Source organism: Lichenostomus cassidix, chromosome 2 (genome assembly GCF_008360975.1).
Source record: "Lichenostomus cassidix isolate B80296 chromosome 2, HeHo_3.0, whole genome shotgun sequence".
Taxonomy (NCBI): domain Eukaryota; kingdom Metazoa; phylum Chordata; class Aves; order Passeriformes; family Meliphagidae; genus Lichenostomus; species Lichenostomus cassidix.
Window position 1 is genome coordinate 80,158,943 of NC_139482.1, and position 16,239 is coordinate 80,175,181.

Genomic DNA, 16,239 nt, shown 5'->3' on the forward strand with positions numbered 1-16,239 from the left:
GCAGCTAAGGTATTTCTTGATGTTTTCCTGCAGTCATCAATTACTACAGACACTCAGTGCAGCAAACATGGGAGAAAAGCACTAATGCAGCACATTACACATTCACTTGTTGCTTGCCAGAGCAAACATCGGAAAATCAGCTTAAAGGAATAAAGAAGTAAAATACTGCATACTTGGGACAAGATTTTCTTTATTTTTAAGTTAAAATCATTAATGGCATCTACTAAAAATGTATAGCTTTTGCTGCCTTAATCTATTGGACAAATACTACTGTAGATTAATTAGTTCAAAGAAAATCATGACATGTTTACTTGGGAGTCAGCTTGGCTAGGATTATTTTACACCGAATAATTTCTTTCAGGGATTTGAAAAAAATCTTAAAAAAAAAAAAATAGTCAAAGCACACACTCCTCCCAAGACCCTGCATGTAAGAGGTGATACAGAGAGCCTTACCTGCCTGTGCAGCTGTAATTAGAGCTGTGTTTCCTTCATTGTCCTGCCAGTTCACATCAAGGTGAGGGCATTGTGCTAAGGCCATTACAATATCCACATAACCTTGGTAACAGGCAACGATAAGACCATTCTGGAAGTAAAATATAAATGAGAGTTAGGATTGCTAGACTGGGAAAAGTTCACTGAAGAAGCATGCTAGACTGCTTTTGTATTTTATAATTTTTTCCAGACTGAGGAACTGAAAAGGTATCAGCAGAACTAGTGATTAGCTCCCGGCACAATGTTCAGATCCAAAACACTCCTTTTTATCCCTGCCCTTTGGCAAGAAGTGTTTGATACTCCTCAGGAATACGTAAGAGAGTAGCTATTACATTATGCTACATGCAAAGTAACTGTTTATAAATGGCTTATGCTTATATGGCTATATGCTCTATACCCAAACGAGAATAAATCTGATTTTATTATATAATAAAGTGAACCCAGCAAGTAAGATGAACTGGACCTGCTCTGAATATTAATTCCCTGAAAAACAACTACTTGTTCCATGAAGGGGAAGTGGTAGGTAGGAGTTGTGTTCATACTGCCTGTTGCTATCTTTAAATAATTCAAGCTTCCCATTAGAGCTATGCCTTCTTCTTTTATAATCATAAATAAAATTAAATTGCTTTTAGAGTTCCTGTTTAATGTGCTTTATGACAGCTGGAGGCTGTAAAATTTCCAGGAGGAAGCCAAGCCAGGAGGTAAACCTTGTAACTACGCTTGGTACCCAGATAGTGTTTCACTCCACAGCAGCAAACTGACAGCTTCCCTAAAATACAGGAAAATACACTTGTCATTAATTAAATGGAACCACAGTACTTAATCCTGGCTGCTCACTTGACCACCGGGATTAAAGCCATTATCTCTGGTCTTCAGGATTACTTGGGCAAGCCCTCGTTCATCTGCCTGGGGCTGATGGGTGTAGCAGAGGGCAGGCACAGATAAATCAGCTCTCCCTGTGCTCCCTCCCCTCTGCCAGCACATCACTCACTCTGCTTGGGCTCAGCGTCAGCATCTGACTGCCCACAACATAAGGGCAGAGACACAAATCTCAAACTCCCCAGTTACCCTGCCTGCCTGCCTGAAATGCACTCACATGAGAGACTTGCAAGGAGAACCTGGTTATGGAAGCAGAATGGCCCACCCTGACTCCTCCATCATTTTTCTCTTGCCTACACATTCTCTTCATCTCTTTTCCCCATGGACATTACAAAGACAGAGATGTTCACCAGATGGCAACTGTGGCTTCTGATTTATTGTCATCTTAACTAGTCAGCTATTTATTCAGTGTCCTCTTTCACTGTTATTCTGGATGGTTCTGTTGGCTTAGGTGGCAAACACCTTCATTGAGATACAGAAGTGATATCTACTCTTTAGGCTGTTCACAGGCTATGTAGGTTATTTCTCAATTGCATCTTTCAATAAAATAATTACTCTGCTTTCTTTTATTCTCAATTCACTCTTGCCCTCAGCATGAAGCAACACCTACCACTGCTTTATAAAGAGCATCTTCATTTCCTTGTGAAGAACCTGTAATACTTCAAAGCCTTCAATTGAAATTGTACAGAGGATTCTGCTAAAAGTCATGTATTTTTTGAGGGTTTTTTCACTAAATGTATGTACTTTCCTGGTGGGATTGTTCAGATTAATCCAAGTTTTACTGTAGTGTAACAGTGTTTAGCTTTTAAGAAAAATGTGTCAATGTCTACTTTGTAAGGACTTGAGCATTATTTTAGCTCTTTAATAATTTAATTTTTCATCCAATGTTCAGGATATAGGTCTTTACAACTCCAAAACCTGTGCAGACTTAAAAAACACCATGCAGTCATTCAGTAAAATGTCTGTTACTTATGACAGCAGAAAATTAAGTTTACAGTTGTTTGGAGACCAAAAACTTTTGACAATTAGAAGAGAGATTCTATTGTTCACTGCAAAAAAAAAGGCATTTTGAAGAGAGTGATAGTTTCAAAAAGGCTGTAAGAATAACTAAAAGTAGCTATCTTCTCTAATTTAAAAAAAACTCCTGTTTTGCCCAGTATCTGGAGGATATTTTCACAGTAAATTTTCACAGAACATTTTTGTGTTCTAAAAATTGTTACCAGATGCTTAGAAAAAAAATTTTTTTTTGTTATCTTTGTAAAAGAGTAAAGTTGAAATATTGTAAATATATGGTAAAATGTAGTAAAGAAAGTTAATAACAAACATTCGCTTTTTTTTTTTTGTTGTTTTTTACAAGAGGGTTTTGCATTGCAGTATTCAGGGACTTTTGTCCTACTTTTAGTGGCCATCTCTCTATCAGATAGGAACTAATGCATCTAACACTGGAATTCTGATTTCAGCAGATATGAGACACAAATCATCTCTAAATCAATCAAACTCACTCACCGTTCTGAGTTTACACACCAGAAGGATTACTTAGGTGTCAACATTTTCTGAAGTTCATTTTCTAAAGATGCTATCAAAGACTGCTTGCTTAAGGATAAAGAAAGGCAACAGAGAGTAGGAGCTTTTTGAGGGATTACATGATGCAGTAGCACAGAAAATCATTCTTGAAGGCGGTTACACTGATCTGAAGTGGGCCAGATAAGAGAGTGAGAAACTCTGATATTCAGTGGAGTGTGAGCCCAGCAGTCCCTGGCTGAGAAGCAAAACAAGCAATGACATGCTGGCATAAAAACAAGTCCCTTCTGTAAAGCTGATGTGGTTTTTTTCACCCATTACATATCCGTGGGGAGGTGGATGAGACAGACTGCTTGCTGAGGGATTGCTTTCCTGTGCATAACCCTTCCAGGTGAGTCAGATAATGAAATGGGATGCAGGAGGCTGCAGCTTTACAATGAAAGTTGCAATAAACTTCTGGATTTGATGGTTATTTCCCAAATCCTCATTCAATGATACAATGATAACTTGTGCTATCAGGTTGGGCTTTTTTCCTTTTTTTTTTTTCTTTGCATCCATTTCTGGCCCTGTCTATAAAGATCAACCAGCATATGCAATGGGTCAATGTCTAAGTGAGTTTTTAGTCTCGAACCTTTACAATCATATACAAATACCACAAGATATTAAAAACTCCTTCAACAGTCTCAGTTAATAAATATAAGTGATACAAAATTGCCTCCAACAAATTGCCTTTTGAAGCAACCAGTAAATCAGTAGCCTGTATCTTAGCAGTCTGCAGGAAAATACAGCTGTGCACTCGATGTCTTTTCAAAATCTAAAAGTAAATGAGTTTTAATTAGAAAATACTGAACCTGAGCAATCTGGTTACCCTGAGAAGAAAGATGACATTAATGTTCTACCACAGGCATCCATTATTCTCATATCCTCATATGATAGGCCATGGTGCAATTATGAAATGGTCAGTGTACATGGAAAAAGAAAAGGTATTTTTTAAATTGAATCTTACAGTTATTTTTGTCAGTAAGATAAATTTTGATAAGTATTTGCTACTTGTGGAGGCTTTAGGAGAAAGGAAGATTGATAATTTTCAGAAGTACGTCCTTTACCTGAAAGGACTTTTCTCCTTAAGCATCCTTTTCCCTCTTTTCCCCTTTGTATGTCCTCAAGCACCAGTTATTTTAAATAATAATAAAACCTCAAACTATTCCCATTAATATATAATACTCATAATAAATTATTAGACAGGACAACTGCACATATGTCACAACATGAAAGCACAGTATCCCTCCTTTTCAAGGATATTCTGTCATCTGACTTGCTCTCCCCTGAGCAGTGGCCAGGGTTGCTGCCCATCAGTCTCCCAGACCAATGAAACAGAACAGGCAAAATAAACTACTTTAATCCTCTGTGCTGTGCATAAGAGATGTAAAATATGAAACAAGGTTAGCAACAGATCCCATTTCATTTTTCAAATATCGTACACAGACTCTGTATGACAAACAAGAAAACATGAGTCATCCATCACACCAACTACATTAACATTTACTGTCGTTTTCCCACAGAAGGGGAGGTTGAAAGTCAGCTCAGTAACAGGTTTTTTCCAAGTAGAAGGCATAATACTTCCAGGTGATGGGAGCTCTATCTTTCCTCTGTGGAATATTTGGCATTTCACAGAGCTTTCCCACAGATTTTCTGTAGTATATGATGTATCTGAATTTTGTGTAACTAGTGTAGTTTTGAAAGACTCCCCTTTGTTTTGAAGTGACAGAGCAAAATTGACAATGTTTAGAATACATGACAGAACACTCAGTCTGGGATAAATTACTTATTTTCCATATATTCTAAATAAAGTATAACTACTTTTCTTATTTTCTTCTCACAGTACATAAATTAACATTTCAGGTATGGGACTACCTGAAGTAAATCAGATGTTGCAACTCCTTCCTCAAGCAGTGAATCTTTTGATTCTGTTTAAATTGATAAATACTCACGTGCCTTTGATTTCATGTAAGACCGGAATAGTGCTGTCACTATGAAAATAAATTCCATTTTGCTCAGCTGTGTTGGCTAATGACATAGTAACATGTCTGATTAAGTGAGGTCATGGATATCTCAGGAGACAATTTCATAGATCAGATATTATGACAAAATTATGGATGTAAGGCTATTTGTATGCTAGATCATTACAGATAATGGAGATCACAAGAAATACTTAAGGATCAATAATGAACTCAAGCTGAATAACAAGTAAATCACATACAGCATGCAATAATTTAGCTTTCTAAAAGATCTCTTCAGGCACCTTGTTTTCCACCAAGATGCTGAGAATGAAAACAGCTTATTATAGTTTTTTGCCAATTACCCCAGACAAAAATGAGTCTGGTAAAAGACTAAATTGACATTACCGATTGCTCTCCATAAAAATAATGATAAACAACTGTCCAGTTTGCTTTGCATGCATCTGTAAGCATTAATGAAAATTCTACAAGCTTGGTTTACTAGGAGTGATTAAACCCCCATGCAATTGAATTAAATGAGATAATGATTCATTGTGATCCATAATCACATGCAAGGACAGCTACAAAAATTATGTCTATGTCAAAAATGTGTTATAGAAAACATATCAAAAGTAGTAGATGTGGAAGACTAATAAAAAATAAAGGAATAAAATGTTGTGTTTAAACATTTTCCTGCTGATTTATTAAAATAATAATTTATGTGTTTAATATTTTGTCTTACACAAAACTCACATTTTAACAGAATTATATATATAACTATCACTCACTGTAACATAATTCATGTACAAAGAAAAAAAAAATTAAAATCAGGTCAAGCATTTTGAAGTAAATCTCCCAAAATCATCTGAGGCTAATTCTGATCTCCACTAAAAACTCTGCAACTCTGTGAAACTTCACTTAACAGAGATTCTACTCTTATGTCGTACTAAAAAGGGCAAAATGTAGAACTGAGCACCATGATCAGCTATAGCCTAATATGTGTATCATGCACAAAACCTTCCAGTATACCAACAGCAATCTGAGAAACTTTCAGAAGTGGCTTGAGCTTGTTTTAGATGTGGTTAAGGTTGATTTTTTCAACAGCAACAGAGATGAGGTAATTATTCAGGTCATCAGTCCCATTAGAAGTAGTGTTTATGTGCTACAGAAATCCATCAAGCACATAAGCCTTAATATTATCTGCACAACATAATTTCAGCTGACCTTTTAAAGAAAGGGCTGCAACAGCTTAATCACATGCAAATTTGTATTGGGAAAGGGACAACGAACAGGACTGGAAATTTAAATAAATTTTGTCTGACTGTTGCTTGCTTAAAATCCCACATCTGAAGGGGGTAAGGGGGGGAGAGGCTAATTTTGCCAGGGAAAGTGAGCACAGAAGTAAAAAGAGGTATCCAAGCAGGGATGGAGCATCAGCATGCGAAACTCTCTGCCTGCTCCGCAGAGGAACAGAGTAGCCCAAAGCCCAATCCTGTATCCAAAATCAAGCTCAAATGGCACTGTGCCTGCCAGTGCCTTGATACTGAAGACACAAAATTGCCACCTTTGCTTTGCAGCATTAGGAGCACTCATGGATCCATTTCTCAGTATGGACTGCACTCCACTATATAAAAACACATGGATCCATTTCCCAGTATGGACTGCACTCCACTATATAAAAACACATGCCAGTCTTTGGACACACAGAAGTTGACACATCATTTTTCCACAATGATTTTTGTGGTATGTTCAATTTCACTTATTTCATAAACACCTCTTGAATCAGTCAGGTCACATGCCTTTAAGTAAAGGTGTATGTATCATCTCTGCAGAAATCCTTACTTAATCTATTCTAATCCAAATCCCCATGATCACCTCTAAAAATAGTCCCAGGAAAGTTCATTTTACTATGCCTGCAGAAGCTTGCATTACACAACAATGAGAGCCCATGCCTCTTGTGTAATAAAGCAGACAACAGGAAAAGGTAACAAAAATAGTGGGACCTTCCTTATTTACTAGCATGTACGTCGTCTGAATTGGTTTCAGCATCACTGGTGATATAAGCAGCTGGCAGAAACCTCAGGAAGTAACTGCTAAGAGACATAAGGGACTTACAAGGCAAATAAATACATGCTGTGTAGTCAGAGATATTCCAGTGGGTGGGATATGTAAGAAATATGTGGTAATTCTGAGAGATGCTGACGAGATATTAACCCTTCTCTGTTTTGATTTTTTAATATCAAGACACATGATAAAAGCAAATAATTCAATGGGAAATCTAAAACCCGTGAGCTGATGGGGACTTAGGGATTGTACATGGCTCCATGGGAGGCTGGAACAGCTGTGCCCAGCTCCTGCACTGCCCCACATATCCCAACACCAGCCATCAAGTTGCCTTTTGGCAGAGCTTTCTTTACCGAAGTCAGGGGGAGAGGACAACTGAAGAGATGATCTTCAGCCTGTGGGAAGCCTGCTGGGAGGGGACCCAGGGCATTACACCAAAAATAGTTATCCTTTTTTCCTTTTTTTTCTCCTTGCTCCTGCAGGGAGTTCTCATCTTCCTAAGAGGCAAAGTCCAGGTAAGACAACACCTGGGTGCTCAGGAGTCCTGCTCATCCTACCCCCTCCAGGGATGCTCCAGGGATGCTCCAGAGGGTGACTTCTCTCTCACACTTCTTTACCTGCTTCACCTGCTGCCACCTCTCACCCCAAATCACACCTTGTCCAAAGGCCTGGAGGGCTGATGAAGCACAGAAAATATTTTTGACTGTACAACCTGACCAGCAGCCAGTGGTGGCTGGCACCTCCTCTCCCCACCACCAGAGAAGAGAGATGCTTTGTTCCTGGCTGCATTGCATCCTCTTGACAATCATTTTCATGGCAGAAGTAGCCCAGAAGCAGAGGACACTCAGGATTACATCAAACAGTGGAAACAACCCTGCAAAACACATGAGCCAAGGAACTGAGTGGCCTGGGCCACATTGCCAGCTGTTTTCCTAGGATTTATGCTGACACTTGATGACATTTCTTGAAACAGCAGCAACTGGATCTATGTTATCACGTGAAAAATCTTTTACTGCTCTTTCCTCTCTGGAACTGAACTGAACATGTGAACAAGAGCCAGCAGCAGCCACAACCAGCTCAGGCATATTTTAACACTGTGGTGCTTGAGTTAGGAAATTCCATGTGATTGCAGTGAAACATATTTTTTTAAAAATTACTCAGGATTTTACCAGACATAAACATTCATCAATTTTGTTAAAATACTGCATTATTTTGAAGTGACAACTGGTAAAGTATTAGGAATCTACTCCTCAGTCTGAAGTTTCAGCAGGTAGAAGAAGTTCCTTTGTTAGTGACAGCTGACTTACGTGCATTAAAGCAATATACAGAATCAAGAAGTTTATGTGGAAAGAGAGGAAACAGGGAACATTTTCCCACTGATTGATACTTGATGTATGCAATCAATCCAAAATAAAGCTTTGCTGTGGATGCAAGATCTCTGGCCACAGAAGAACTAAGCAAGGCATCATTTTAGAGAAGGAATATGTAAGGAAACTTTAAGGAAATACTGCTTAATACAAGTAACACATACAGAAAATGAACAGACGTCATCTAGCGCACCTTACTGTCATTATACATAAGATAAAATGACGTTGTCTCAGGATTCAATAACATGGCAAACCACCCCAGAATTTCATTTTTGGGAAAGGGTTCTGTGTTCTGTTTATGGGCTGCCTGTCTGTAAAGGACAGAAAGTAGTATGGGAAAACAGTAGGGGAAGCAACACAAATTTTATGAGGTTAAATTTCATATTGTCATTTTCTTTAGACTGTCATGTTGGGTACAACTAATAAATAGTGATGACCCCTGATAAATAATGCAGCCTTTACTAATCCTAGCTTACCTGTTTGTATTGCACATAGAAATCAGTGTTAATACTGTCAAATGTTAGTGCTAAGTTTTCACAGTGTTGACAGTAGTAACACATGATCCATAGCAGCCAAATGCAGACTGTCCTCTTTGCTATGCCTGCATCAGTGCTAGCTGCAGGACATTCTTTTAAATAAAAAGCACGAGGTCTGGCTTCAGAAAAGAAAGTAAATTATGTACAGTGAGGGTGGTGAGGCACTGGCACAGGCTGCCTGGAGAAGATGTGGATGCCCCATTCCTGGCAGAGTTCAAGGCCATGTTGGATGGGCCCTGAGCAACCTGGTCCACTGAAAGCTGTCCCTGCCATGGAAGGAGGGCTGGAATTAGATGATCTTTAAGGCCCCTTCCAACACAAACCATTCTATGATTCTGTGTGCTGAGCCTTAATGGGGGAATCCTGATATAAACCCTGAAGGCATTTCTACCACAAATTCCATGTCTTTACTTGAGGTGCTTTGAACATTAGCTGCAGAGGGCTGGGGAGGCAATGTGACAGACTCCCACCAGCATCAGGATTCTGCTGCAGCAAAGGGTGAGTGGATTTTAATTTCATTTCTTTGATGTCCATAAAGGCTTCCAATGGCTGGAAATCATTCTGTGAACATAGATAACATATTTCTGGATCCTTAAATGAACAGAACATTATTGTGCTTTTCTTGGAACAGAGGTTTCCAGCTATGGATAGATTGAAAGCAGCAAAGTGCTGACTGCTTCCTCCTGAGGACATCTGAGGCTGGGAGCACCTGCTGCTTTGGCCATTTGCTGCACAAAGTTGCAGTGGGTTTGGGCATCAGTGGAAGAAAGTGTGTTTGTAATAAAGTTCAAACTACACCTTTTGTGAAGATAATTACAAATAAAACATTTTTGAGAGTTCCTCAATTTCCAGATTACTTCAAAATTCGATGTTCAAATGGTAGTCTTCCCATCAATTATATCACTGAAGCATTTTGTTTATTCTGTTTTCAGAGAGATAAACCCCCTAAGAGGTAAAAAAAAATGATAGTCAAAGGTGGGCCATCTAACATCATAATCAAACCTGATGTGACCTGTATGCAGTGTGCTCTCTCAGAACATAAGACCACTAGGAACATTCAGAAACCAGTTTAGATGTGAACTCCAAGTTCCATGCCTGACAAACTCTGCTGTTAACTTCTTTCCTGGTCTTTAAACATACATAGACATTCACACACATTTAGGATGAAAAGGACAGTTTGCAGCATTTTAAAAACATATTTTGTAGTGCATTTGGAAGCCATGTGAAATACACATTGCACACTGACATAACTCTGTCAAAAAGAGCTCCCTTTGGCTTTAAAGCATATGAGTCAACTCCTCTCTGTGTTTAGCAGATGCATTTTCCTTTTTGTTATGTTCTGTCAGATGCAGGCAGCTGTAGTTGAGATCTGTTGCAAGAAGCTAAATAGAGTGTTCGAATGCATAGGTTTTTTCAGGAGACCTCTCCAAAAGCAGTGACTCACAAAATCTTTGTAAAGATAAATTTCAATTTGACACGGGGCAGAAGATGAATGTACAACCTTCTACTCTGTCAGAATCTATCACTGTGTCTAATCTGTCTCTTCTGTAAAGAACATTTTAAAGTCCCTAGAACATTTTCACTGTGAAATTCTCTGAAATGACAAGTGATGAGCTTGCAAGCACCCTCTTGTGGCAGTAAGCTACTGTAGTTTTGTTTATGAAAGACTTTCCCACGAAATTTCCTAAGTTTTCATCCAGCTTCTCTAAATTCATTTTGCTTCTGTTCTTCTGAGCATTTTGTTGTGAAATTGCACCAGAGCTAAACCTGATACAGAAAGAGCCAGAAAGGCTGTCCATCAGTGGCTAATCTGCCACTGGTGGAAAGAAACAAAACCAAAATACTAACCAACTAAAAACCCCAAAACCAACCAAACAAAAACGTTAAACCAAAAAACCTAAGCTCTCTTTCCTCAGAAGCAAATAATCTTGATGAAGTAAAATACCCATCAGGGTGAAATCTCTTCCTTGCAGAGGCCCTGGGTTCACCAAGAAGAGCAACTGTACACCCTTCTTGGGACACCAGAGATGGGAAGCTCACTGCACACTACACACAATGCCGCATGGTGGAGTGCGACTAGATGAGCTTTAAACTGCCTTCCAACCCAACCTGTTGTGTGACTTTTTGGTTCCACAATACCACAGACAAAAGTGCCAGCCTATTTCCTTGCCCTTTGATCTAAAGAGGCTGTAAGAGCCCTAGAAGCCCAGTTTCCTTATCAGAGTGCCATTTGACAGGGAGTTTCATAATGGCATCAGTGGATATGTAACACCCTCATTGTATCTGCTTCCCAACCAATCCTGTGCTCTGCCTCTTGAACCTCATTGCTTCCTTTTCTCTAACACCTCTAATAATAACCCTCCCTCTTGATCTTGGATCTTCTAATAATAAGCTTATTGATCCTGAAATTGACCTGGATGGACAAGGAAAATGTGGTAAACTTTCTTCCCCAGTGAAAAAAAGACAGGGAAGAAGACCAGCTGCCCTTGCACAGCAGAGGGGCACATGTGTCTCAGGTGAGAGTATTAGTACTTCTCCTATAGGATTCACCTTACATACTTCAGTCTAGGTGTGCTATCACATAGCAACACTCAAAATCCTCTTTCCAACCAGGAGGAGAACATGGTAACAACAATCGTGTTGTTCATGGAAATGCAAAATAAATACTGATGTGCAGAAAGAAAAATATGTTGAAATATTACAAGTAGATATGAAAGGGGCTCTCCACCTGGACCACGTGTTACTATTTTACTTCTATCGAGTGAAGATCCTGCTGATGGGATCTAATTATCTTGCCTCTTCACTTTATCATCATCTAGTGCAAGTGACAATGGTTCTTTGGATGTCAAAATGTCCAGGTTCTTGAAAGCCCTTGTCACTATGCTTTCCACAATAAAAGAGCTTCTTTTATCTAGGATATGCTTCAGGTTTTATCTAGACTAGTTTTCCACTCATTTATGTCCTTTCTTGTTCTTTTCCTACATCGAACAAAGCAAAAGATTTTTTTTTGGCATAAATATAAAAAAATATCTCCTGCTTTTTATTTGAAAACAAGATTTTTTTAAAGCAATAGATGCATCTGTGGTGAATTGATGGGCGGTCTCTGTTTTTCAGAGACCTAAAGTGGATTTTGGTATGTGTGGATTAGTGTCAACTCTTGTGATCCTAAAAGGTTACAATCCTGTAATCCTACAGCTCTATGGAATGCAGCTGCTGTGGAATATCACAGATGACCATACTGGAGGCAAAAAATGTATTTTTATAGGTATTACTCCTAGATTCAGGCCTGTGAAACTTGGAGGAAAGCACCATAGTTCCTGACTTCATAAGAAGTTTTTTGCTTTTTACCACCTACACATGGCTTATTTCTAGTGCTACACAAATTGCACTGAAAAGTAAGTCTGCATTAAAAAAAAACAAAACAAACAAACAAAAAAGACTAACTAATCTTTTAAACACAATCTTAATAAATTCACAGTTTCTGAATCTTGGAGATTTTCAGTTCTGAGTGAAAACACTACCTTCAAACAAAATTAGCAATTTTCAAGTGATGCATAGTCACTGAGCACTATAAATTTTATGCTCGTCGTTTTCATCTTTTATAGCTGTTAGAACTGCTGGTGACTGTGATCACATTTTAAATTACAGCAGAACATATGACCTGTGTTTCAGTAAGACCCCTATTTTGTATGTAAATGTGCTTTGGTGAAGGGCAAGCAGGGTTGTGCTCTCGTGACTTACACCTACAGCGCTGGCTCTGTAATGTTCACGGCTGGTTAGAGAGCAAGAGCTCCTACTATAAAACCCATCAACCTACAAATCTGTCTATTTAAGTAAGAAAGTAACTGATAGGCTGCACACAGCCACTGGAGAGGAAATCCAGCTTTCCATTAAGGAATGGTTCCTTCCTGAAGCTTTAGCCATCACCCTGTGAAAAATGCATCTATTTTAACAAAAGGCAGAATTACAGTTTTGAAAGATCAGAGACTTGCACTTGGCTAAACCAAGAGCACTGCTGCTACTGTCTTGCAAGTCCCAGTGAATAGCCTCACATTAATTTAGTGCTTTATTTAGGGAATAGGCTCATCCACCATATTAATCTGAAAGAGGCTCAGCTTGGATTTTTTTGTTTGAGAAAACACACACTGTGACATAGAATCAGTCTGTCCAGAGGGACCTTTATTCCTCTAGTAGCTCACTGGTTTTTTACATTCAACTTCTTAAAAATCACGAATAATGTGGTTCAAAAGCAGGTTTGAGGTTTGTTGTTGGTTTTCATCTTTTTCTTAAGTGTGTATTCCTGTTTTAAATTTCTCTCTTTTACAATCTCAACTGGCTAGACAAGGATTCATCATCCACTGTAGCTGTAACAGGTATTAGGCTGTGAGAACACAGTTCAAGAAAGGTGAAAATCATATTTGAATACCCAAGTGGGACACAGTAACATCACCATCTTATCTGTTTCAAGTCAACAACAGTACTACAATTTGAGTTTAATAAGCAAACGCAGCACATGCTGTCATTGCCTGGTGGCAATAGCAGAGTGAGTCATTCCTGTTCTACAGAGCCAATGACCACCCTGTTTATCTCAGCTGAGCATCTAATTCAAGAGAAAAAAAGGCAGGAAGGCATCTTCTGCCTCTGTGTTTGGATCTAAAAACCTAATCTTCTAATGAATACACTCCCATTGACCTAAGTAATAAAGAAACATAGGGAGCAATTGAACATTAATATACTCTTGAATTTGAAGATAAAATTAAATATCTGGGGAAAAAAAGAGGGAGAAGCAATTTCACATTTATATTCAAACAGCTGGAATTTCTAGAGATTACTTGCCTTTCTTAAAACAACTGAATCATTAATACAATATATACAATTTATAAAACTGTCTCTGTCAAACAATCCAGAAACAGTTTTCCTACTTCATAAAACTGGAGAATGTTTGGATAAACAGGAAAACAAATATTATTAAGACAGGAGTCTAGGAATTCACATAAGCAGTCTGCCTTTTAATTTAGGGACCTCTACCTATGAGAGAAACGGTAGACATTTAGAGCACAGTTTTCTCAACAAGAGAATAGCTTTTGCTGAAAAGAAGCACTCTACAAAAAACCCAGCATGTATGAAACACATCTGATAGAGGTTTTTCAGAGCTGTTTGCAGTGAGTTTGACACATCTCTGTGTGCCACAGCGGCTGAATTACAACAGAGTCTTCAGCTCAAGACACTGCTTGACTGCAGGATGGCATTTTTTTGATAGCAGCTCACTAATGAGCGCAGTATCTGAACACACTATGAGACCTTTGAATGATGTTGCAGGCCCCTGGAGGGAAAAAAAATTAGCTGGCTCATAGGAAATTTTCAAAATACAAGTGGAAACTAAAACTCAAAATCACACAGAATATGCTGAGTTGGAAGAAACCCACAAGGATTATCAAGTCCAACTCCTGGCCATGCACAAGACCATTCCCAAGAATCACCATGTGCCTGAGAGCATTATCCAAATACTGCTTGAACTCTGTCAGGCTGTGCTGTGACCAGTTCCCTGGGGAACTGTTCCAGTGCCCAACCACCCTCTGCTCTGGGTGAGAAACCTTTGCCTGATATCCAGCCTAAACCTCCCCTGACACAACTTCAGGCCATTTCCTCAAGTCCTGTCACTGATCACCACAGAGATGAGATCAGTGCCTGCCCCTCCTCTTCCTCTCACAAGGAAGTTGTAGACTGTGATGAGATCTCCCCTCAGTCACCTCCAGGCTGAACAGACCAAGTGACCTCAGCAGCTCCTCAAACAGCCTCCCCTCAAGGCCCTGCACCATCCTCATGGCCCTCCTTTGGATGCTCTCTAACAGCTTGATGTCCTTCCTATATTGTGACACCCAAAACTGCACTCAGGACAATAGGACTGTATCTTATTGCGTTCCTTGTTGGCCAAACATCACAGCAATTATTGGACTAGCACTTTCACGCAGCTAAACATTTCTCTGCAGACATATTATTCACGTCTTGAAAAAAAATAGTAAATAGGGAATGGGTCTGCACATCCAAAATGTGTGATGCTTTCCAGGATTTTCTGTTCCAGGAAGCCTCCCATCTGCTCCGTACTGCATTAGGCCACACAGGCTGTCATGGCTGACCTGATGCTGTTAGAGAATTCCATCTAAGCAAACAGGCTGGCAAACTCAGGAAACTGCAAGTGTGTTTCTACTAAGGGCATAAACAAATGTACATAAAAAAATGTGAAGATTTCTGTATGGTAAGTGAAAACCTTTAGTAGAAATGGGGTTTGGTTGGTTAGAGAGACTTGTCCGTTGAAACAGTAGTGAGGTGACTTGTAAACACAATTTTCTTCATTTTTGTGGCACACAATTCCTAAGCAATGGGATTTTCTAAGAGATGAGAAGAAACACATTTGCTTTGAAGAAATACTGCAAAGAATATTCCATTAATACTTGTGCAATTCTTATATTTCATAATGATGGAGAGCGTGATAAAGAAGGAAACTCTTCAACCGTTAGACAAGCATGGAGTGGTTAACAGTAAATAGGAATAATGAGAATAAAAATCTGGGATGAAGAGGTATTTCTGTATTTAAACAGAAGAGAGTAAATGCTGGTGTAACCAAATATTCTATTATAAATTTGATATTTTGTTACTAGTAATATATGACTTGAAATAAACTCTCAGCTGTGCAACTAATTACATACACTGAACGAAACCCACTATGTATCTACTCCATAAGGAATAATAACATTTTTTCTAATGTTAGTCCTTGTCCATTTATCAGTCACTCACAGGCCACACTCAAGGACAAATCAAGCAGTTTTAGAGGAGACTGAGGCAAAACCAGAAGGCTGGCTTTTCTAAATCTGATTGATGATTAAACATATTCAACCACAATTAAGACACTAAATGGTAAATATCTTGCCCTTTTTTTTTTTGGGCACTTCTTTCCATTTCATCACAACTGAGTATGTGGAGCACTAGCTTCTCTTCTTCGGTTGCAGACTTTAAGGAGCATCCTTAAATGCATCTATGTATGGTCTGAGGACAGTAAATCTGAGCAGCATTAAACCTCCCAGCTCCCTGCTGAGCTCCCTCAGCAGCCTGTTTGCTTAGACAGAGCCCTCTACTAGAGCAGCTCAGCCAGGAGAGCTTGGGAGGCATACCAGCAGCACAACCTACTGCCAAGTCTTCCTTTCCTCTTGCCCTGGGGGTGGACACACGGCTTGGCAGCAACAAATGCTGTCCTTCATTACCACCAAATCTACAAAGGTGCTGTTGCTTCAGCCCTAACCTCTAGAAGCAAATGCACTGAGAGTTACACCTTCCGCTCTGCATTTTGTTAATTCCTCTAATATGCATTTTATCATCCAGTGCTAA

At 39.1% G+C, this 16,239-nt stretch overlaps 1 protein-coding gene across 1 annotated transcript in view; it reads right to left on the reverse strand.

The window, feature by feature from the left end:
- Positions 1-16,239, reverse strand: part of ANKRD33B (ankyrin repeat domain 33B) — a 45,761-nt gene that overhangs the window by 14,879 nt on the left and 14,643 nt on the right. The window contains exon 2 of the mRNA XM_085052139.1: positions 454-583. Within this exon, the coding sequence (XP_084908265.1) occupies positions 454-583 (130 nt within the window). The remainder of the gene's footprint in view (positions 1-453; positions 584-16,239) is intronic.